The 23317-nt window shown below is 38.6% G+C and overlaps 2 protein-coding genes across 2 annotated transcripts in view; one reads left to right on the forward strand and one right to left on the reverse strand.

The window, feature by feature from the left end:
• Nucleotides 1-23317, reverse strand: part of ACTN2 (actinin alpha 2) — a 120840-nt gene that overhangs the window by 83978 nt on the left and 13545 nt on the right. The window lies entirely within an intron of this gene.
• The window catches only part of HEATR1 (HEAT repeat containing 1), a 35931-nt gene continuing 12642 nt past the window's right edge, over nucleotides 29-23317 (forward strand). Inside the window, exons 1-28 of the mRNA XM_054630763.2 lie at nucleotides 29-98; nucleotides 298-476; nucleotides 2136-2352; nucleotides 3235-3376; nucleotides 3904-4005; nucleotides 4876-5016; nucleotides 5570-5781; nucleotides 6907-7040; nucleotides 7734-7842; nucleotides 8193-8303; nucleotides 8753-8870; nucleotides 10126-10233; nucleotides 10642-10737; nucleotides 11759-11847; nucleotides 12146-12357; nucleotides 12635-12756; nucleotides 14019-14216; nucleotides 14950-15133; nucleotides 15397-15545; nucleotides 16207-16399; nucleotides 16937-17109; nucleotides 17437-17604; nucleotides 18431-18673; nucleotides 19423-19554; nucleotides 19965-20071; nucleotides 21119-21262; nucleotides 21984-22102; nucleotides 22369-22490. Of these exons, the coding sequence (XP_054486738.2) occupies nucleotides 335-476; nucleotides 2136-2352; nucleotides 3235-3376; nucleotides 3904-4005; nucleotides 4876-5016; nucleotides 5570-5781; nucleotides 6907-7040; nucleotides 7734-7842; nucleotides 8193-8303; nucleotides 8753-8870; nucleotides 10126-10233; nucleotides 10642-10737; nucleotides 11759-11847; nucleotides 12146-12357; nucleotides 12635-12756; nucleotides 14019-14216; nucleotides 14950-15133; nucleotides 15397-15545; nucleotides 16207-16399; nucleotides 16937-17109; nucleotides 17437-17604; nucleotides 18431-18673; nucleotides 19423-19554; nucleotides 19965-20071; nucleotides 21119-21262; nucleotides 21984-22102; nucleotides 22369-22490 (3987 nt within the window). The 5' untranslated portion in view covers nucleotides 29-98; nucleotides 298-334. The remainder of the gene's footprint in view (nucleotides 99-297; nucleotides 477-2135; nucleotides 2353-3234; nucleotides 3377-3903; nucleotides 4006-4875; nucleotides 5017-5569; nucleotides 5782-6906; nucleotides 7041-7733; nucleotides 7843-8192; nucleotides 8304-8752; nucleotides 8871-10125; nucleotides 10234-10641; nucleotides 10738-11758; nucleotides 11848-12145; nucleotides 12358-12634; nucleotides 12757-14018; nucleotides 14217-14949; nucleotides 15134-15396; nucleotides 15546-16206; nucleotides 16400-16936; nucleotides 17110-17436; nucleotides 17605-18430; nucleotides 18674-19422; nucleotides 19555-19964; nucleotides 20072-21118; nucleotides 21263-21983; nucleotides 22103-22368; nucleotides 22491-23317) is intronic.

Genomic DNA, 23317 nt, shown 5'->3' on the forward strand with positions numbered 1-23317 from the left:
CCGTCCCTCGCCGCCGGGGCGGGAACTTCCCGAGCCTCGGGAGCAGCCACTTCCGGGTGAGCGGCGCGCGCAGCCCACGTGGGCCCGGCGGGAGCCAGGTCGGTGGCGGGGACCGGGGCCGGGATCGGTACAGGGACAGGGACGCGTGTCACCGCCGGGCTCTGTCCCCTTCCTCCCCGGACGGGCCGGCCACACGTGCGCGCCCGAGCGGCAGCGGGGCCGCGCCGGGGCCGGGAGAGGCGGCTGGTTGCATGCGGCTGCTCCATCGGCGGGCCTGCTGTGTTTTTCTCCCCCCAGTTTTCTCCGGAGGTTCCTTTCCCCGGTACTCAGAGCCATGACGTCCCTGGCGGAGCAGCTGAAGCGGCTGGCGCTTCCCCAGACCGATCCCAGCCTCCTGGACCGCAGCGAGGTGGCATCGCTGCTCTTCACCTGCAAGGAAGCCGCGACTATTGACAGGGACACGTTTTTTGCCATTGGTGAGTTTGGCTGCTTAGATGCCACTGGTTTTAAAAACACTCCAAAAAAACAGATGGAGGAAGATGAATAGGAGAGGCAAACCCGTATTCAAAAAAGGCTAAAAGAATAGTTGAAGAAGCTACCGGCTGGTCAGCATCACTCCAGTCCTCGGGAAAACCAGTTCCTCTACGAGCATGTTTCTGGGCAATTGAGGGTAAGGTGGTGGGGAAGAGTCAGGGATCACCAGGATGCTCAAGGACTGAAGAATTTGCCCAATAAGGGAAAGTTGATGAGAGGAATATCTCTGGTCTCAGTCAGTCTGGAGAAGAGAAGGCTTTGGATATGTCTCATGGAGCCAGCCATTGCCTTTGACGATATTCCCAGAAGATGCACCAGGCATGTATGGCTGGAGGACAGGAGACAGTGGGAATGAGTTGGAAAAATAGGAGTTAAAACTGGATAGAAGGAAAAGCTTTTTCATTGTGAGGACAGTCAAGCATTTAACAGGATTGTCTGGGGCGATTGTGGTTGAGAAAAGAAAAAAAGTGACTTTTTTGAAAACTTTGACAGAATAATGCCCTGAGCAACCTAGTCCAATTTTGGAGACCCTTTTAACCCTGCTTTGAGCAGAGCCTGGGACTGGAAATCTCCCAATGTGCCTTCTGACATGAATTCTTGTTTCATGAAAACTTGCTGATGCTCTGCTCTTGGGTAACGTTATGGTCACAAATAATGTGAAGTGGCAGTAGCCTTTGCCGTGTTGGCACACTTCAAACTCTTTATGCTCTATCTCTTTCCATTTTTGTATAAATTTTTATCCAGGCATGTGATACTCTTGAATAAGAAAGCTGTTTTCTAAAACCAGGCAGATTGATATCGTGTTTCCGTTTTAAGTAACAGGATTGTAGATCTCTATCTTTGATGCAGCACAGTGTGTTTGTTTGGTTTCTTAAATAGTTACTCTAGAACTGCTTGGCTGAGTTTGAAGATGGAGTTTTATGGTCTCTCATCCAATATTGCATCTATGATCCAGTATTTGATCATTCCACTGTTAGAAAAAATAAAATCCATACATCATTGAGTTTGAGTTTCCTGTGTTCAGCTTGCATCTGTAGTCCTCCCATCCTTCCACTGTGCATCTCTGAGAAGAGTGGCTCCATCTCCTTGATAACCAACACCATATCCTGTTAAGTAGCTGCAGACAGCAGAAAGATTTCCTTTTGACTCCTTCTTCTCCAGGCTGAACAGTTCCTCCTTTCCCTTTTATGTTGTTTTCCAGCCCCTAGACCATGTCAGCATTCCTCTGCTGAACTCACATCCAGAAATGTTTTTTCTTCTACTGATGATCTTCAAATTGCACACAGGGCTCCAGCTGCAGCTCACAAATGGAAGGGGCAGTTCCCCCCTCCGTCAGCCTGCTGGCCTTCACTGCTGCAAGAGCACTCTGCTGATAGTTGTTAATGTTCTTTTTCTTTGTCAGTTCAGAAATAGTTCCAAGTATATCAAAGGTTTTGATCTTAGCCCTCTTTACTCTTTGTTTTGGTTTGCTTGGTGAGGATGACATGTACCAGTATAGCAGAAAAGTTGGATAAGCCAGTGGGGAAGTAAATGGGTAGGACTGGAGAACAAAAACTATTGTGTTAAAAGCATTCTTCCCATTAATTTTTTTTCCCCCACAGGGTGCACTGGCTTAGAAGAGCTGATGGGCATTGATCCTTCATTTGAAGAGTTCCAGGCCAGTTTGTTTAGTTCCACATCCAAAGGCCTTGAACGCAGTGTTCAGACTAAAGCAGTAAATCAGCAGCTGGATAAGAGTATTTCATTGTTCCTCATTCACCTGTCCCCCTACTTCATGCTTAAGCCAGCCCAGAAGTGCCTTGAATGGCTGATTCAGAGGTAATCCACTAAATATCCTACATGTCAGTAGATAAGGCTAGAAATGCAAGATTTATTTCTCCCCAGTGAGAAAAATTTTGAATAATTTTACTTCAGCTTTCTGAAAATAGGATAGAATGTTAATGATGTGCATTTAGACTTAGTCCTTATGGGGCCAGATGCTCTTCTTTGCTAATTAGATTTTTGTCTTTTGATAAATTTCTGTGATTATTTTGATCTGTCATGATATTCTGTATAAAAGCAATTTCACCAAAGTTGCCCAGCCCTAGGGATCTTACAGAGCACACAGAGAGGCACTTCTATATTGTGTTTTTAGAAGTGGGCTTTGTAAAATAGCAAAGTTTCAATGTTAAGACAAACCATGAACCTTAACTATTCTTATTTCAAGGTTTTGTAAGAAGGTGTGAAGAAAAAAACAATGAAGTATTTTGTGATGTTATATTTATTTATATAAATTAATCTATCCAAATGCAGAAAGTGCAGTACTTCTTATCATGAAAGAGTGTGTGATTTTCCTGAAACATACTTCTCTGAGTCACATTTGTTCTATGCATATATTTACTGAGAGATTCATACTAGATTTTTGTAACATCTGATTTACTCTTGAAGCCTGTGCAGAAGAAATTGTTGTTGTACAGGGACCTAAAATTGCTGATAGTGAGGGGAAAATATATGCTTGCACTGTTTTTTCTTCTAGCACATACAGGCCACCTTGAGTTTCTGGACTGTAGGTGGACCATAGATCTGAGTCAGTCTGACAACCATGTCAGGTCTTGCTTAAAAGCAAGTAAACAAGGTGTTCTGAGAAGAATGTGGAGGGGTCTTTTTTCCTTTTTGGCTTCCAGATACTTTTAAACTACATATGTATGTTCTTTTCCTTAGATTTCACATTCATCTCTACAATCAAGACAGTTTGATCGGTTGTGTTCTGCCATATCATGAGACTAATCTATTTGTGAGAGTTATTCAACTTTTAGATATAAAAAGCCCAACTCATAAATGGCATTGGATGGATCCAATACGGGTAAAGTACTTAACAGATGCGAGATAGAAGGACCTTGAGGGACTTTTTTTAATAATATCTTGACACTTCTACTCTGCTTATGAATATGGTCCACCAATTTATGTGGTTAGTTTTAGAACTGTACTGAAAGGTTTAATTACAGGAGTGGAGCCTGGATGCCCACATGTTATTGCTGCTATCATTCTTTAAAGGTGAAGTTGATATTAAAAAGCTTTGACTGTAATTACTCTTTGTTTTGGCTAAGTTAAAGCACACTTAAGGTGTAAGTATTTGCTACTGCTAGGAAGATACATCAATTACTAAAATTTAGGTTTATTCACATGTAGTTTAAATATAATTCTCTTCATCATCTGTCTTAATGTAGACACAAGACATTCTAAAGCAGTGTGTAGCAATCCATTACATATTTCAGTTTCAATGGTGTTAACTGATCAGTAGGATTAATTTAGAGATTATAGTAATTTTTACTTTTTGTGCTTCACTTTACTCTGAGTGTTCTAACTTTACTTTTTTTCCACTGTGTAAAGAAACCTGGAGTCCCTCTGGCAAGGGGTACTGTCATTACACACTGCTACAAAGACCTGGATTTCATGGATTTCATCTGCAGGCTGGTGGCAAAATCTGTGAAGGTTGTTCATTTATTCTAGAGCATTGTTTGCTGTCACTTTGTCTTCCTGGGTTTTTATAGTAATGTGCTATTTCTTAGTATTTTGAACTCATTCATCAGTAAACAGTATGAGGACTTCTTTTATTATAACTTGTGAAGATGACAGTCTGTCAGAAGTTCTTATAGGGAAGTGACTGAGAACCAATGAGCCATGACAAAACAATTTAGCCATACTGTATTATTTACTGTGTTGCCTCAGGGTACTTAATTGTCTTAATTTCTTCCATAAACTCATTCCTGCCATTAGTCTTTTAACTGTGCTCTGAATTTCCATGTCTCTTCTGGGGGTTGTCATGGGTGTTTTAAATACACATTTTCAAATATTAATGAGAATTTGAAATTGAGAATGTTAGAAGGTGGGCAATTTTTTTTTTGTTTTTTTCAGTTAATGTCAAATAGAGGGCTAGTTCTGTAGTCTCAGAAGGGTAAGATGTATGACAGATCCAGTTATTTAGAGAACTGGGATGCAATTGCTGTCAAACTAAGCAAAGCGGACACAGTAACATTCACAGGTGTAGAAAGAGGTGTTAAACATAACACCATTTAGCTTCTTGGCTGTCCAGCTCTGAGTCTTGAGCAGTACACCAGGATCACAAGTGATTTTGGCTGCCTTACTCTGATTAACCACGTTGGCACCCATTTCTGTCTGTGAGGAGGAGCAGTAACCTCTGGTGAGGGTTGCTGCTGTGAGAGGAGATGACTTCATTTGTGCCAGCAGGAGCTGCTGGAGCTTGCAGGCTGGAGTTCTAAGATTTTGGTGGTTTGAGAGAAGCCATATGTGCATGTCCACTTGCCCTGATGTCTGAACAACCGATTTTTTTCTGTGATCCAGGTCTTTTCAGAGTGTCCTGGCAACTCAGCTCAACTGAGAGTTCTCCTTGTGTTTTATGCTTCCACCATTGTGTCAGCTCTTGGAGCTGCAGAGAAGATAACAGACACTATGGTGTCTCTGCTGCTCCCTTATGTCCAAAAGGTGGGTGAAGCTCTGTTTCCCTCCTGTGTGATGAAGTGTGCTGTGTTCTGCAGATGTGCATCTGCAGATAACCTCTGAGGGAGGCATCCTGTGTGATTCATACTGTACCACTCAGCCTGATTTGAAACCTCAGGCAGGTGAAGGCCCATGGGAAATAATGTTTTTTCACACCTCAGATGAGCACTTTAAGAACTGTTTTCTACTCTGCATGAGGAATGGAGCTGTGAGAAATGGATACGCAGTTTGAAAGTGTCTTTGCTTTGAGATTTATCACACTAAACCATGAGGGAATTGTGTCAGGGTAGATAGCCTGCTTTAATATGCTCTCTTGTCCATGACTGTTGCTTTGTCAACAAACAGAGCAGTAGTTAATAAATGTGTCTTCTTTATCTGTGGGCCCTGCATGACAGCTTTTTTTTGAAAGTTGAGTTTATAGCTACCTTAAACGTTAACACATGGAAAAGAACATCTGTGGATGTCAGAATAAAAATTATTTTAATGTACTCTTTTGTGTTATTCTGTGTTAAAAATTCACCTTTGTCTCTTTTTCTAGGGCTTGAAATCCTCTGTACAGGATTACAGAGCTGCAACATACATGATAATCTGTCAGATGACAGTAAAAGTGACAGTGGAGACTTCCTTAGTGCATTCCTTGATGGTACAGATAAGCAAGACATTATTTAAAATGCCCTCATTAATCAGGGATGGGCTGGCTTGCTTGAACCTACTTCTGCAAACTCAGAAAGGAGATAAACTTGGGAAGAAGTAAGTCTACATGAATCAGATTTTCCCTCTTTCTAAAATTCCAAACTGTGCTTTGATTATTTGAAATTTTTATATCCTCATCATGAAAGGGATACTTCCCTGTCAGAAGTTATAGTAGTTGACATTTCAAAGGGCTTGCAAGCTCCTTTGGCTTACTTTGAAAATTTGTATGCCCACTGCAGCAGGGGAGTGTCAGTGGTGTGAGCTGGTCATCTCTTGGTGCCTCTGCTACTTCTCTTAGTAAGGGATTGATGTCAGTGTGCAAAACTGAGCTCTGTCCAGTAAGAGGTTTTCTGGAAAGTGCAAAGAAGTTCTGCCCCTTCAGTGGAAGGGCTTTGAGTTGGTGTAGTTTAACACCTGAAGCATAAGTGTTTCTCTACCACCCCTTGTTTGGTTTCACTTCAGCTGAGGTGTTCTCCTGGGGACTTGTGTGGGAGATTCCCATCCATCTGTCTGCCCTGCTATGGCACAGTTGGCTTCTGCTGGTAACATGCATTTGAACATAGTCCCACATGCTACAAGGAATTTGCTTGCTGTCAGAGAGGAGTATTCCAATAGGAAAAATCTTCTGAGGGATATATAGAGTGATTACTTTCCAGCTGCTTAAACACTGTCATAGGTTAAAAAGTGCAGGTATGGGGTTGATGTGTTATGCAGCATCCAGCCAGGTGGGTGTAAAAGGAGACAAGGTGAGGCTTTGTGTGAGCCAAAAGCGAAATGGCTTCTCCTCAGAGGATCTGTCATTGCACGATTACTTCTCATCCCTTTTGCTGCTTCTGGGGGATAGATATGCTCCTTGCAGTGTGAGGATATCTTCTGTAATTCATACAAGTATTTTTCTTTTTACTACCAGCTTTGCAAAAAATGTAGGTAGGTTCACTGTGCTGTTGCAGCAGCTGTGCTCAACATGGCTGGCAGTACCCTCATTTCTTCTTGGATATTAAATTTGCCAATAAACACCTGGCATTAAGTGGAGCCTGTTGAATCTTTTCAGTGTTTGTTTACAGTGGGGCTGTTACCTGATGCTGAAAATTGAATCCTCATGAAGTCTGCATAGTTTTGAAAGTGTTTGTAACCCAGATGAGCATACATACTTTTCTTTTTTTCCCCCTTTTAATTGTGCAGGCCGTTTAATTATCTGTGCAAAACTCCAGAACTGGTAACGCTTTTGCAAGGCCTGTCAGCAGGCTATGATATCTCTCCTCTCCTCCGCTACCTGTTGCCTCACCTTGTTCACACCATCATGAAAAGTGATACAGGTAAGTTAGCACAGGTTCTCTGTAAAACTTGGATCAGCCTTAGGATGGATAACTGTGGTAGATGTCACAGCTGTGTAATTGCTTCTTCCATTGAAACTGTGCCAGTACATGTGAAGACCTGATTGAGCTTTTGTGCGTTTGCTTTTTTTCTTCTATTTTCTTTTTTTTTTCTTCTTAGAGGTGTATTGTAGTACTATGAAATCTTGGGTAGATTGCATGTACTCCATATGTGGTTAATTAGGGGACAGCTGTGTTTCCCCAGTGATTAAATGTGCCTGGGAACAGTCTGGGGCAGCAAGGCTGGCTGACATGCAGTTGTAGCCTGTGTCTGTGCTAGAGAGTCTGTTTGCACTGTGGCTTTGTAATGCTGAATCACGACTGGGAAAGCTGTTTTGTTAAAAAGGTCCAGATTCACACCAAGGAATGTTCTAGGGTAGTTGCTGGCATAGCTTTTAGCAGCAGGTCTGGAACATGCCAAAGCATCCTTGAATTTATTGGCAGCAATCCAGGCTTTGGCATTTTAATGATGTTGGTATAAAGCATTGCTAATGGATCACAGAGAGTTAGTGCTGCTGTGGTCTTCAAGTTGTGTGCTTGGTTCAGCAGAGGATGATGCCTGTAGAAGCTGTTTGCTTTAATGAGTAGGAGGGGGCTGTTTTCTAACTATTGTTCATCTTTTATGATTGTCCTTAGAGGAGCAAGAAGAATCTGAGGAGCTAGAAAATGACATTTATAGCAAGCATCTTCAAGCTATTCTTGAGAGTATTCCACTGGAAAAGGATTTAGATTCCCTGCTGGCTTCGTGAGTTGACTTCAGTTCTTTTTCCTATGCAGTAGTGCAGTCACTTCCAGTTTAACTATAAATAATTCCTGACAATGGCATTAGCATTATATGAGTATGTTTTTATGAGTTCATAAATTAAGTCCAGATGTGGATTTTGAAATTTAAACATTCAGTAACCCAGAAGAGCCATCCATTTAGCATTTGTGGGAATAGTTGTGGGACAGAGTGAAATTTGAGGCCAGCAGCAAATCTGTACTTGCAGTAAATAATGGGTATTAATCCTTATCTGTTAAGTACTGTGCTTTATAACAGAAATTAAAAGATACCATGCAAAACATGGTGGCTTTTCCTTTTGTTTGTAATTTTAGCAAGTTTCTTGAAGAGTTTATCTCCTGTGGCACAGAGATTGAATCTAATCCCACCAAAATGGCTGCACTCAATCAAAAGATCCTTCCTCTCATCAGACTTCTTGAGAGAAAGTAAGTTCCATTTTTCTGTGACGTACCCAAGTCTGTAGAGTGGTGATATCAACTATGATCTTGGATTATTGGGTGTAGTAAGCACAATAGTCTTGCTGAAATAGATACAAAAGTAATAACTGACTCCTAATCTCTGTCCAAATTTTGTTTTACTGATTGTCCTTATATATTTTGTTATCACTGTAATACATGGACCCAGACCTACTGGATGTACAGCTCTTTACTTTGTAGCATGACCTTCTCTGCTCATTATGTCTCCTAGTGGTCTGCATATCATTCATTTGTGTTAAGATATAATGGTTTATTGCCTTTGCAAAACCACTTAAACTATCTGGTTTGGATGAATGCATGTGCTTTCAGTTTCCTTTGTTTTCCCTGTATTTCTCCTGTGAATACATGTTTTTCTATAATCCTCTGCAGAAAGTATTGATGGTTTTGTCTTTTGGCAGGTATCCTAAAGCCTTAGACTCTGTGTTGGAGAAGCACCTGGAAGATTGCACAGATGAGGCTGACCAAAATCTTTTTCATCAATTTATTTCTCTTTCATTAAGCTGTGGCAAGTACAAGGTAGGTAGGATTATGATCCTAACTCTTATATGGTTATACTGTCAGAAGGCTGATTTTTAACATAGTTCTGCTCTCTATTACTCCTTATGAACAAGCTATCTACCGTTCCTACAAAAAAAAAAGAAAAAAAAAGAAAAAAAAAAAAACAACAGCAACAAGAAAAAAAACCAACCCAATACCAAAGTAAAGGATCCTAACTTGATTAAATATTTGGGGGGGGAGCTTGGTCAAAATTGTGGTTAAACAAAAGCTATCAGGTCTTTTAATTTTTTTTTTTTCATAAGGACTTGTAAGCGTGAGATTTTTCCCCTGGTTAAAATGTCTGCATTTCCACCTGCTCCAATTGCTACCAATAATATTTTTCTTATACACATGGCCACTACATAAACTGTAGGGGTCAATAGTGACAACACAGTGGTGCCCAGCAAGGCCTCAAGGATGTTGTCAGTGGCAGAGGAGTCTGTTTTGGGAAAGCTGAGAAACAACTTTATCACTGTTGAGAGAAGATGGCTTGGTCCTTTTCCTTGCACTGATTTTATGAACATTTGCAGTCGGTAACAGGGAAGAGTCTGAGTCACCACAGAGTTCTTCCTGTGCCATTTCTGAAGAGCAATTGAAACTCAGCCTAACACAGAATAACCATTACTACAACAGATCTGGCCTGGGAATTTATTAGAAGAGCTGGTTAGTATTATGGCTGTTGTTTGCAATGATTGAAGGACTGAAAGCAAACATGACAAACTACAAAAAGAAGCGCTTCCGTATTTTTGTACTTATTTAACAAAGACACAGATTCTGTGCCAGAGTAACAGTGTATTAACAGAAACACAAGGCATGCAGAACAAAGGCATATGACTCTCTTCCAGCTTTTAAGGTTCCTGAGATAAGTGCACGCAATTGGACTAGCAGGGATGCCTTTTTAGCAGTTTCTGTCTGTGCTGTGTCACACTGACATTGTCACTAGAGCTTTCTCAGAATCCTTAGATAAGCGTAATGCTTTTCTAGGACATAATGGTGTCTGTGGCCTACTGTACTTTTCAAGCTATCTTCCAAAAACTTTCTGCAACAGTGAGGAAAATTAATAATTTAAAACAGTTATACAATAACATTGTACTGTAGTTGAACTTTCTAGGTCTTGATTGTGCAGGTTTTCTTCTGATACAAAAAATTGCCATAAGAATGTCTCCCATTATCCTTATGTATATTTAAAATATTTTTAACATGCACTGGGGTCACTGTGAAATCTGTATTTCAGTTTCTGGACGTCTCTGATACCTCCCTTCTGCTTAGTTTGAATCATCCTCAGCCTGCTGTGCGGGTCCTGGCTCTTCAGCATTTGAAAGATGTTATTGAAACTTCTAAGGTTTGTGTCTGAACCTCTCCCTTACAGAACTGATTTAACATAGAATGTCTTCAAAAAGCTGTTTGCCAAACTTAGCAGTTGAAGATGAGTGGTATGTAAAACTGTGCCTACCTCATCCTTACTGCTTTTCATGGTGTTTTCAGTAGGCTTCTGTCACCATTTCCCCATATTCTGGAGTCTGGTTATAGTTCTTGTTGATTAAGCTGCTCACATTCTCATAAAATCCAAGTTAGTTAATATTTCTAGTTTTCTTTCTTTTGTTATTGAAAGTTAGTCTGCCTGTGAGATTTAATTTAGATAATATTACCACTTCTCTTACACTAGAATTCAGATATTAAAAGCCTGTAAAGTGTTTGACAGACAAATTATTTATTTTCCTTTTGACTCTGTTTTCCTTTATTTTTTCAGGAAGGTTTTGATCAGGCTTTCATAGAAGAAGCAATTTTTGGACGGCTCAAGGATGACAACAGAGATGTTGTGATGTCTGCTCTCAGTTCTTTGGAGGTAAGTGGGTCTTTTGGCATGCGAGATTTTACCTGGTCTCCAATGTGTGTGTCTGGAAGGTGTTCTGTGTAGTTGTCTTTCTTGTCCTTGTGTTCCTATTGGATGACTTTTGTCCTTTAACAGGATAAAGCAGCACAAATACAGGAAGCTTGTGTTGTTTGCCATTTCACAAATTCCCCCCAAATCTCTGCTCCCTGATCCTTACCAAGGGGTAGGCAGTTAAAGTGAATTTATCAATTTTGTTTTTCCTTTTTTTTTTAATGTAGCTACTGAAGCATACTTAAATCTTTGATTATTATTTGAGGCACATTTCCTGCTTATTCTGTATGTTTTTCTATAAAAAGGCAAGCTGCACTATCTGTCTTTTGGATGGAAAGTGTTGCAGTCACAAGACATTACTCCAGTGAGAAGTGCTCAGCTGAGTTTTTCCATATGCGAGTCATTTGGTCAGTTGATAGTGGCAAAGTCCTGAGCTCCAGCTCAGGTTTACTGGATAGGACTCTGGTATGCATTGTACTGATTGTTTCCAGCTAGAGTAACAGTCTCTCTTCATGGCTTCTGCTAGTAGTAGTGGAGAATATTATTAGCAGTAGTGGAATTGGTCTTGTGTGTTCATTCATTCTTGATCACCAGTAAATAGGAATAGAAGCACGTGAGGGCTCCTTTAAACTTTAGTGTCTTTTGTTAATGTGCCTTTTATTTTTGTGATCCAGATGTAATATAAAGTAAAAGCAATTCTTATTTAATTATAACATATTTTGCATATCGTTTATCAATTTTACCAAACATTTCCACATTCAATAAATTCTCCATACTTTAGCTATCGAGAGGGCATACTGGGCCGCCTTATTACTTCTTTTCACCTGATAGTATTTTCATTTCATGAACATCAGCAGGAATGCAGTTAGTCATGTTTGACCTCTGTTCCCACTTGTTATAGCAGATGCATTTTCCATTGTGATGTGGTTGACTGTTTTGTATATTGTTGTATTTTCATTCATTTTTCTTGATTATCGTTCAGATTTTCAGAGAACAAGTCAATCCAGAAGTAATAGTATCAAGTCTTTTGAGCATTTTCCAGAAAGCTGATCTTTCGAAGGATGGAAAGTGGTATGTTTGTGCTTTTTTTTTTAGTCTACATTCTTTCTGTACAAATTAATTTTTTTTAAAGTAACTATAAAGAGTACTTTAAAAACTGTGTTTTTCTGCAGATGCTTTTTGTTATGCTGTCTATGCTGAGTTACAAGAGAGATGTCCAATTATTTTCATACCATTTCCCATTAATTCCTTATGTGTTGTTACTGCTGTTTAGATACAGAAAATCACCATGGAGAATAGAGAACAAATCAAAGAAATGTTGCTGATGTGCTTGAGTAATGTATTTTCAACATGATTTGTTCTCTTTCAGGTACAAGGTTTTGGAGCAAGCAGTAAAAATTTTAGTCAAAGAGGAGATTTTGAAAGAGAAGAAAGAACTGCTAGATGCAGCAGTAATGCAGTTATTACCTTTTATGATAATCACTAATGCAAATTCAAAATCTGCAGATTGGAAAATGGCTGTTTGTTTGTCACAGTCTGATCTCTGCTCTTTACATCCTTTACTGAAAGGCTGGCCAGAAGGTAAAGCATTCCTTGTAATTAGTTTGATAAGGGAAAACTTGTGGCAAGTTAGGACCTCATCCTTATTGAACCTAAACACATATTGAAGGAGGCAGGCTGTCACTATCAGGCTATCATGCAGTAACTGTGAATGGATTTAGGAAAAACTCTTTGAAAAGAGGTAGAAATTGTTTAGTATGTTTCTGACTCATTCTAAATATTATTGAGTCACCAGTATGTTAATATGTGAATTTTATGCCTAGATTATTGATTTGATTTTTTTTTTCCCTTGGAGTAGCTCTTGAAGAGGCAATTAAATCTACCGAGCCTGCAGAGTTGGTTCGAGTGGCCAATGAGAAAATGATTCTTCTACTTTCTGGAAATTTGACATCAGAGGACCCTTCCTTACTATTGCAAATAGTAAGTATACCATGTCAGCCTAACCTTAGAGAAGTTTTACTTTTCAGGTGGTGACTGATTACTTTTCAGGTAAGTAAACAAATGTGATATTGAAGAATTTTGCATGGCTGCTTTAGGCACTAGTATGCTATCATCAAGCTGCTAGGCAAATACATGTATATATAAAAATTATATCTATCTATGTCTGTATGTATTCATGTATTTATACACAATTTACATATATATATATATATATATATATATATACACAAAATACCAAACCATAATACCATCCATGTAAAACCAATTTCTTCCTTAACGTAAGGAAAAGAACTGATTACCTTTTTTGACAAATGATTAGTGTAACTGAATTTGAGGAATTTTTACTTTAGTAAAAGAAAAGTTCTAGAGAGTAAGCAGGTATACCGTTGGGTAGTTCATAGAAACTGATGTTTGTGCATTGCAAGGTTTTAAAGAGTACAATTACAGCAGACAGTAACTTTTTACCTATGATAGAAACTAAACAGTATTACAACATGTCTTGGTTTAGAAAGGCAGGTGTCTGCTAAGGAAGGCAGGAGCCTCCCCTGAAATGGAAAATGTAAACCCCCTCCCTCCGAATTGTCATAAATTTGAAATTAAGGGACTCTCAAGCAAAAATATGGGAGCAGGTTTAACAGTTCTTTCTTGGAGAAGAAAATTTTAAAAAGATAAAATAAACAATGCAGTAAACCAAAACAACACTGATAGAGTTAGAATACAACATATCACCCTGTTGGTCAGGGTGCTGGTAGCAGTCCAATTGGAATTGTGGCTGCAGTCCTCCTGGTGCGGCAGATGTGGTTCTCTTGGAGCAGTGATCCTGTAGAAAGGGTGTAGTCTTCCTCTGAAGGTCTAGTGGAAAAGGCAGCTGCTCCTCTGGGAAATCCAGTGGAGAAGCCGTGCTGGTGTTCCAGAATCTCAAGACTATATCCAGGTAGGAATGCTTGGCTCCTCCCTCTGGGTGGAGCATCTCACAAGAAGATGCTCTAGTTCTTATCAGTCATGCAGTGACATTCAATAGCGTGTTATCAGCAGATGTCTCCCTGGAGGGAGGATTGGTTGTGGAAGAGATATGGTAAACTGCCCACTTAACAGAAGACAGCTGCCATATAGATGGCAAATAGAATACATATTGCTTGGCAATCTAGGACACACCATTTTTCATTTACATGTTCAGTTTAGTCAGAGGGAAGTCCCACTCTTATACTGATTTTTGTTGTCCTCCACTCTTTTTTCCTAAGGTTGATGACCTGATAGTCGTTGCTGAAACAGAATCTGACACTGTGAGACAGAAAGTAACTACTCATATAATTGGTGCAGTGCTTGTTCAGCGCTGCTGCAATGCACACATAAAGGAAAATTATCTTCCAGTGGCTATCAGAGTCTTCCGCTTCTTGGATAAAAAAATTAAGAATCTCAGAACTTGTGAACCTGCAGAGGTAAGATGTAGACAGTGTGGAGAGGGCATTTTCTTTGTACTGAAAACAGTATTAAGAAGGTTTTTAAATTGTTTTTACTGAAGACCAGGTTCAGAAACTTGAAATGAAAGATCTCACCTTCATTTCCTCTCAGAGCAAAATCACACACTTGGAAATAGTGCCATTAAGAATTACTCTAATATTTTATGTGTGTTTCCATTGGAGTTTTCTTGACTTATTTTGTTGAGAAACAGCTCTAGGTTTTTTTTCTGTGTGTAAGAAACCCATGTGAGCAGGGTTGTGTTTCTGTGTGTTCATCCCTTCATATACAAATGCATAGTGGCACATGGTAATTATTTATTCTGACCTCAGGTTATTCCATTAATGATTTTATTTGTATATGCAAGTATCTGAAACATAGATTATTTTTCTGGAACAGAGCTAGATGAAAGTGTTAAACTGACTGTCAAAAATGCTGCAATTCCCAATCCCTTTGAAGAGATATTTTAGAGAGACTAATATTTTACTCTTCTGTTACCTCATTTATGTACACTGTAATTATGGTAGAAAGAGCTAGCATAGGTTTTAAAACTGCAGATGCAAGTTGCAATGTAAAATCAGAAATGTAATTCACTCCGTAAGGATATCTCTTTGAAGGTTGGAAATGAAATGTTGCTGAATTTTAATGCTAAATTTCTGGTTTCTTTTGCATGGAATTGTGACAGAATACATTAAAATTGATTCTCATTCACAGGAAACTCCCCTAAGCTGGTCTGTTGAAACAGTAGAGGACACTTTGGTGCCTGAGGACTTGTTAATTGCATATATAGAAAAGCTCAATAGTGATGAGACTGCTCATGCAGAGGAGTCAGCTCTGGTTCTGTTCTTATTGAAAAACTTTATTAATGGCCTAAAAACTCCCCTGGCCTTTGTAAGAGGTAGGTGTTAAGATTTTGCCTGTTGTTTACACCAGTGAAAAAGGAAAGGTTGTATTTTTTCCTTCCGAAGTTGTTGGAATCATGGAAATGTTGCTTCCCTAACCTTCTCCTTTGTTTCTGACATATGTAAAGATTGCTTACTTGTGAACATGAAATCAACTAAATGTATTATCCTCTTTTAACTAGAGATGTCTGGTTTCTCCTGGTTTCTGAGGGTGTTCCTATGCACCTGCTGTGTCTTAATTATAACCTGTATTTTTTAGAGAAATATTGCTGGAATCCTGAATCTCTGAAGCAAGATAGCCGAGACTACCTGCACCTCCTTTTGGGGCTGTTTGACCTGCTTGTCAGTGGAGCTAGTGAGGGAAGCAATGCTCTTCAGTACAGAGCATTGATGAATCTCTTTTTCAAGGTATTATTTTTGCATTTGTTGCTCTGAATTATGAGTCAGAGTCATGAACTATTTCATGATTGTATTACCTTTAAGGAAAACTGAGAAAAATGGTCAACATTGATGCAACACTGCTTGTGGCATTCAAGTACTGTGAGGAGATGGAAGCGTAAGCTTCACCTGGGTTACTTAACCCTAATTAAATGTAATAATAGAAAGCTAAAGTTAAAAACAAAACAAAACACAAATGTACTAGTGGAGGCAAAGATGAAAACAACACTGATTCGCAGGACAAGATCAAGAGCCTAAGTCTGAGCAAAAAGTTTTTGTTCTATCTGGTAGCAAGACAAAAGTTGCTCTGTAAAATTTGGTAGTGTTTATATACCGAAACTGGAAGGAAAACTTCTAGGAGAAATTTTGTGTTTCCTTATTACATCATCTCATGATTTTTCACATGCATATGTAAATAACATCTGGCCTTGTATATACATGCAGCATTTACTCAATAATTTTTCATCCCAAAAGACACTGTTTCTCTGTTTTTGTGAGACAAAGTTCTCTTTCAGTGTACTCCTTTGACGTGGGTGGGGTGGTTTATCAAATATTTTCAGGAGTAGTTTGCCAAATAAATTAAAAAAGTGCTTTTTTCCTTTTTTTTGTTTTCCATTGTGTTAAATTTAAGGTGCATCTAGAAGATTCAGATATTCTCTTCAAATTCCTTTCCATTTTATGGACTTACAGTTATAACCTTTCAAATCAACTGAACTATGAAGTCAGTGCAATGCTACAGACTCAGGCTCTGTATATTGGCTATGCACTGCTTGAATCACAAGCAAACCAGAAAAAGAAACAACTGCTATCACCATCATATCCAGGTAAATTAAATGAGTATCTGTCTGTCTGTCTGTCTCTCATCTTAGAACTCAATCACTGTACTTTTTAATTTTGTGCAATTATACAATATTCTATACCATGAAGGGTATCTCAAGTTATTTATGTTCAGCTTCCTTTGCTGAGACAGTTCTCTCGCTGATTCACTGGTGCAGTTGTAAGTCCAAGCTTGAAGTAAGTGAAGTCACTTTTTTTTTATTTTTATAAGCGTTAAAGGAGCACAGGGCTGTGCTGAAGGAGTCAGTTACAGGACATTACTGTCTGTGCAGTCTCAGGGTGTGACAGTCAGTAGCAATATATGAGCTCTGAGCTTAAACATGAGTATAAGGACTGTGATGAAGTTCAGAGTCATGAATCTGTGAGACTCATATTGGTTTTGTGTACCTTAAAGGTTTACAGTGAAAAGACACAACTTCTTAATTCCAAAGTAATGTTGATGCCTCTTCAGGGACAGCTACAGTAAAATTTTCACCCCTCACTTTACTCTGTTCTTTTTCCTCCTTTCCTCATTGTTCTTGCAGTGGTGATATCTTTGCTAATTAACTTGGGTAGTCCTGTGAGTGAAGTTCGAAGGGCTGCTCTCAACTGCCTCCATTCCTTGAGAGGAATAAAGGAGTCTCTGTTTCATCCTGTCCTTCAGCATTTGGAGCAAAAGACAGAAGAGATTGTATCTGACCCTACATACATAGCACAGGTATTTTTTTAATTTAGGCATACATTAATGCAAGTTTTGTCTGCTGCTGTGAGCTTCTATCTCACAGAAAAGAAATCAATTTAACCAGGAAAGTTGTCTTTGTATCCTATAGTGGACTGATTTATAATTTTTTTAGGAACTATAAAAACATTCAGGTGATTTATTACATGCAGAGAGCTGAGAACATAAGAAGCATTAACAGTGGTTTATTTCCAGATGAAGAACTCTGCTTATATATAGATGACAGTGTTATGAAAGCATCAAATAATTGTTCTTTTAAGGCATTTTTATTGCAAGAAAATAATTTTCACTTTGCTAATGAACTAGATTATGGGAACTCTATTTGAGGATCTTGAGACACAGTCAAAACAGAAATCCCAGAAGAAAAAATTGTTGGAAGCTTTGGAAAACATACTTGATTGTGTACAGAGCCGTATTTTCCCATCATATATTGCAAGAAACTTAATGAAAATTCTTCATGAAATCCATGGTGAAGTAAGTGCTGCCTTTTGAGTTTTTTTATGGATTCTGCACTTGAGTGAAATGCTGAAATCACATATCATTTAGTAATAATGCTGTTAAATAATTCCATAATGTATTAGATTATTAGGTATTGACACCTCCAATAATATGCAGTAAAGCTGCAAATTAAGGTTTAATGAAACATAAAACGTTTGCATGCTCCTTCTGGAATGTAATGGCTGTAGAATTTTGCATTGGAGTTTTTAAGGAAACTTCTTTGATATTACAAAAAAATACTGTTTCAGAAGAGATTGTTACAGAAGAAATGTATAACTTTGGTAAGTGAACATTGAGTTTTCTGTACGGAATTGCAAGGTATTAAATAGTGACTGTGAATTTCTTTTATATATATTAGCCTAGTCTCATCTAGCATATTCAGAATTCTTGAAGTGCTGGAAAATATGACTTCAAAGTTCAAAAAATGAATTAATTTTGAATTTTTATGTTCTGTTCAGTTGTATGTGTCTTGAAAAGATTATGAACTGCATAAGGAGGTTAGTTGTTTTGCTTCACATTTGGGTTTTGTGGAAAACAGCAGTCATAAATGGGTTGGAAAATTACCTTGCTTCTGTACTTTGTCATTTGCAGAACAGTATTTATTATTTCAATAGCGAAGGAGCAGATGAGCAAGTACTTGGGGTAATCTCATATTATGCCTTGTGAAGAGCTGCTGCCTAAAATACTGTGTGCAGTGTGGTCCAAGAGAGGGGGTGCTGCAGTAAAATGAAGCTGTGGTACTGGAAAGTTGTTAAACTGAGAAGGGATAAAAACTCCTGCTATGCATTTTCTCTCTTTGCAGATGGTTCTCTCTCACCTCTTGCCTCTACTAGACCGTCTGCTAGAGAAGGTCTTTCACAAAGCTGAGGAAATGTTAAAAGATGAAGTCATTCTCCTGCATCTAATCCTTGGAAAGTTTAATGAATATTCAGCAACCCTCCTGTGCAAGAATCAGAAGAGTCTGGATTTATTTATCAAAAGTCTGCATGCTGCCAAGAAAATATATGAAGAAATTCCACCATTTCAGATCACAGCACTTGGGCAGGTATGGCTTTATGAAATACCTTTTATTTATTTTATGCTTAAAGCAGCTAGCAGTGTTTGAGATTGGATTTACAAGGGCTCTTTCAGTGTGGAGGAGTCCATAGCTTTCAACTGTCTTTTTTTCACTACAAGATTTCAAGTGTCTTCATACTATCTTTGAAACATCTAAACAGGCTGAAAAACTTGATCTCTTAAAATTATCAGAAGGAGATATTGCTGCTTGCTCTATTTTTTGCATTTTGATAAGCACAAAATAGCAATACTGTATTTGCTTGCAGATGAGTTCCTGTATCATTACAGGTACTACTGTTCCACAGGTTTTAGGCTTTGGTCAGTCAGGCAAGAGCTTTACTTAATGTTTATCATCTGAGGAAAAATTGTCAACAAAATACAGAGGTGAGAAATAGTTTAATTTGAAGGAAGCTACAGATTTGGGCCTATATTGGCCAGGTGTTGGCATGTCCTTCCCAAAGGCTGGCAACAGCAAGTTTGTTCCCCACACCAGTCAGTTATGAGAAAAATTTCAGAAGTCAGTTTGTCTGTTGGATATATCATGTGCCAGTGATCTACATCTTTTTGTCTATGTTCATTCCTGGATATATACAAATATGTAGTTAATATGCATTTTTTGCAGTACTGCACGAATGGGGCATGTCATACAGAATCCAACATACAGTAATTCAACAACTTGCAATTTTATTACCCTCTTAAAGTAAACCTCTCTGCATCTTTTTTTTCCCCCTTTTGTAGATTACTAAGCCGTTCTTTGCAGCTGTGTCAGATGGGATGGTGCAACAGAAGCTACTAAAAGTATTGTTTGACTTACTCTTAGACTGTAAGAACCCACTTTGTGCCCAGACAATCAGCAGTGTGTTTAAAGGGGTAAGTGGCAACCTCCAGAAATATGTTTAAACCCATTGCAGTGTGATTTTGTGTCACCTACATTCAGTAACACTTTTTGTTTAGGTCATTTATACTGGGAAAGGAATGGGAAGCTTTTTGTCAAAGAATAGTGTTAATAGCATGAAAATTTTGTTAAATGACTGACTGCTTTTAAAAGATGTTTCTTTAATAGCCACCTATCAGTCACTTATTACACTAAGTGAATGAATGCAGCAGAAGTCACTTCTTTTCTGCTGCACTGATTTCCATTTTCTGGGAATATGACAGGAATATGTGGATTATATACCCGTATGTGCATGAAAGGGATGTGTTTTTAAGAAAGGCAGGGCACAGATATGTGATGTGACAAATTGTTCATTGGTGCTTGCACTGTTACTGTTTTGTTTCAGATTACAGTGTGTGCTGAGCAGATTGTCAAAGAACTGGAACCTCCTGAGAAAACCAAAAGTCTGGCCACTGTTCAACAGACTAGAAGGCAGAAAATGCAGCAACACAGGTAAAGTAACTAGAAACTCACAAGTATTATCCATGCAGTTTGAAAACACCAAATGTATTGTCTTAATACTTTGCATAGTTTGTACTGAAAACACAAGCAAGCATTTCTTCTTTTCACAGTAAAATAAATCCAAGCTACTTTTGGCATGGGAAAACCAGCTCATATCGCTGTTTGAGAGCTGATGGAAATACAGTCAAAATATATTTTAAAATCCAGTATATTTAATGTTGACAGTTGCTGTTATAGAATCTTGACACAGTTCACCAAGATTCTTTTTTGTTAATGGTAAAGTTAGTTTTAAATATAGATGCATGGACAAATTACATACACTTGGCTGAAACCTAACAGATGTTCATCAAAATATTCATTAGTTGACTGAAAAACAGTATTTTGTTTCCAGTAAGGTGGTAATATAATCACTAATTTTTAAATCTTTGTCCTGTTTCTTCTCTCTGTTCTCATAAGGAACTGTTTTACCCACTGTACTTACTCTCTTTAAACATTCTTTCAGCCATATTGAAACAGGATATTGAGTTAATTTTTCTGATTTGACCGGGAATAGCTTTTCTAATTTTCCTTCACTTGACCATTTTGAATAATCATAACCAGTTAGATTGATGCATCTGTAAACTGTACCTGTCACAGTTTACAAACAGACATACTCATACACCCCCCCCATTGCCTGCATAGTCAGTGTGTTAACCACTAGTATTTCCAGAGAAGCAAGTTTCCTGGATGGCAAGCAGATCATAATTTGGACATTTACCTGGCAACAGTTTTTTTTTTACCTCCCCACTTCCAGAAGTGTTTCCAAGAAACACTTGTTTTTTCAAGTTCAGTCTGAAATTTTTTTGTTATTTGTTTAAAATGTGTTGCTTCAATCAAAAGCCCACACACTGCCACCCCTCCAGGGAGCAGCAGTAAAGGACATACAATCCTATGTGAAAGAAAAATTGTCTTTTTTTAGTTGTGTGTGTGTGTGTGTGTTTCCTGAAGCACTGTAGCATTTGCTTTGACAATCCATGATTGTTTGTCCTGTCTTTTTAGAAAGCCTCAAGGTGCAGAATTGGCACCAGAAACAAGGCACTCTAGCTGGCAGAGGGTGATGCTTATTCTGGAGTTACTGCAGCATAAGAAGAAGCTTCGACATCCGCAGGCATTGGTACCTGCACTTTTCAAACTTCTGAGCAGGTAAAACAGAGCCTGGACCCCTCTCTGCTGCAGCAGACACCCTAAACATGGAAATATGGGCTACTGGGTCTGTGCTTTGTTGCCATGTCTTGTAGTTTAGCTTGTCTTTTTCAACTGAACTTCTTTTAGGCCAGTCAGGAGGACGAGGGGAATGGGAATTTACGATTTTTTTCTCTTTGAAACAGTAAGATTTTTACCTGATGCATGGCTTGTCTTGTGAAAACTTCATTGGGCAGAGAGTTTGGGATTACCAAGAAAGATGACACCTGTCCTAAAACTGGGATAATTGGCAGAACTTGTGTCTTCAGCAGAGCTATTATAATTCTCTAAGCTTTGAAATTCCTCCCAATACATTGTGGAACAGTCTTAGTCCAGTGTAACCTAAGGAAATTATTGTTTTTCCTGCCAGCCCTATATCCAGGCACTTAGGATAAATTTATATAGATTAGGTGTTTGTCTTTTTTTCCTTATGACTTGCTTGTACATAGACTAGCAATTATAGTCCAGGTTATACATAAGTTTTTGGCAGAGCTTTGATAAGTGTCTTTTATTAGACCAGTTGATGCATTTGAAAACAAAAAAAAGAAACTTTTGGCAAAGGCTTTTTGGAAGCCTCCATTTAGAATTTATGTGGAATTAAAATTGCTGTTTCTTATTTGTGTTTTAATATACAGTTTGGTTACTTATTTTTGCATCTCTTTTTTTTTCCATGAATGTACAGGTGTCTGGAACGCACGGCATCGAAAGAAGAAAATATGGAATATACAAAGCAGCTGATCCTCAGCTGCCTGCTGAACATCTGTCAGAAATTGTCATCAGATGGTAGCAAGGTCCCAGCAGGTAAAAATCACCAAACTCATCTCTTGGTAATTCTCTCACAGCTCAGCATTAAAACAATGGTCTCAACTTGCTTTTCTTCCTCAGTCTACACTGTTTTGTTGAGGAGAGAGGGATTTCTCTATGAGGGTATACAAGTTTGCCTTCCCAATCATTTTTTGTAGATGCATTAGGTATGGTTTGCACGCTGAAAACAGTGCTTGAGTGTACTGTTTACTCCTACATGGCTGACCATTGATGTGTTAATCAGTGAGTATTTTTACCTGCAGATATCCTGGACAAAGAAAAATTCAATGTGGAACTGATAGTTCAGTGCATCAGGATTTCTAAAATGCCCCAGACACACCACCATGCTCTGCTCCTCCTTGGTGCTGTTGCTGGAATATTTCCTGTAAGTAACACCTGGTAGACTGTATGCGTTGGCTCCTGTCTTTGGTTTCCAAATATTGGGTAGAGTGAAGAACATACAGATCTGTTCTGTGGGGAAAAACTTCCTGAAAAGGAGACAGAGGCAAAATGGGCAGGTTCCCTGCTCTTGTAGGGCTTTCTGTTCCATTTTAGTTGAAAACAAACCTCTGTCTTGATGCTTTGGTCACCAGCCATTTGTGGCTCACAGTGGAGTGCAGCAGAAATGGAAGCAGCTTTCTGACACCAGCCCTGCCTGACCTTTCCACTCTGGTCAGAGTTCTCATGCCTTTCTCTTCTTTCGCCTTCTTTTTTATATAAAAAAGGAAAACAGCTCACCTGTCAGTATATGCATTCTTACAAGTTCCTATCTTGTACAACACTGAAAAATGAAATTGTAGTTGATAATAGAACTGAGTTGTTCTGATTTTAATTGACCAAGAAACAGGCCTTTTCTTGTATGGACTGAAATTTGACTGTATACTGTTCTAAGATTCTTTTGTTTTGAAACTAAGCCAGCAAAATGTATCCAGGTGTCTCAAACTCAGTTTGCATCTTCACATTCACCTCAATATTTTCTCCACACATTTGGAATTATAGCATGTTTTCTGAAAGACAAAACTGTGAAATCTTTGATATATTTTGGAGGATTTTGTGGTTTTATTGTTTGGGGTTTTTGTTTCCATCTTTCTGCCATCACCAGGCATTTATTTTACATTAATATTGGCTCTTAAAAAAGTTTTCTGAATAGAAGGAAACATTTTGTATTCATTTAATCTCACTTTTAAAATCTAAAACACTTCTTCCAGTCAC

Source organism: Agelaius phoeniceus, chromosome 3 (genome assembly GCF_051311805.1).
Source record: "Agelaius phoeniceus isolate bAgePho1 chromosome 3, bAgePho1.hap1, whole genome shotgun sequence".
Classification (NCBI taxonomy): Eukaryota; Metazoa; Chordata; class Aves; order Passeriformes; family Icteridae; genus Agelaius; species Agelaius phoeniceus.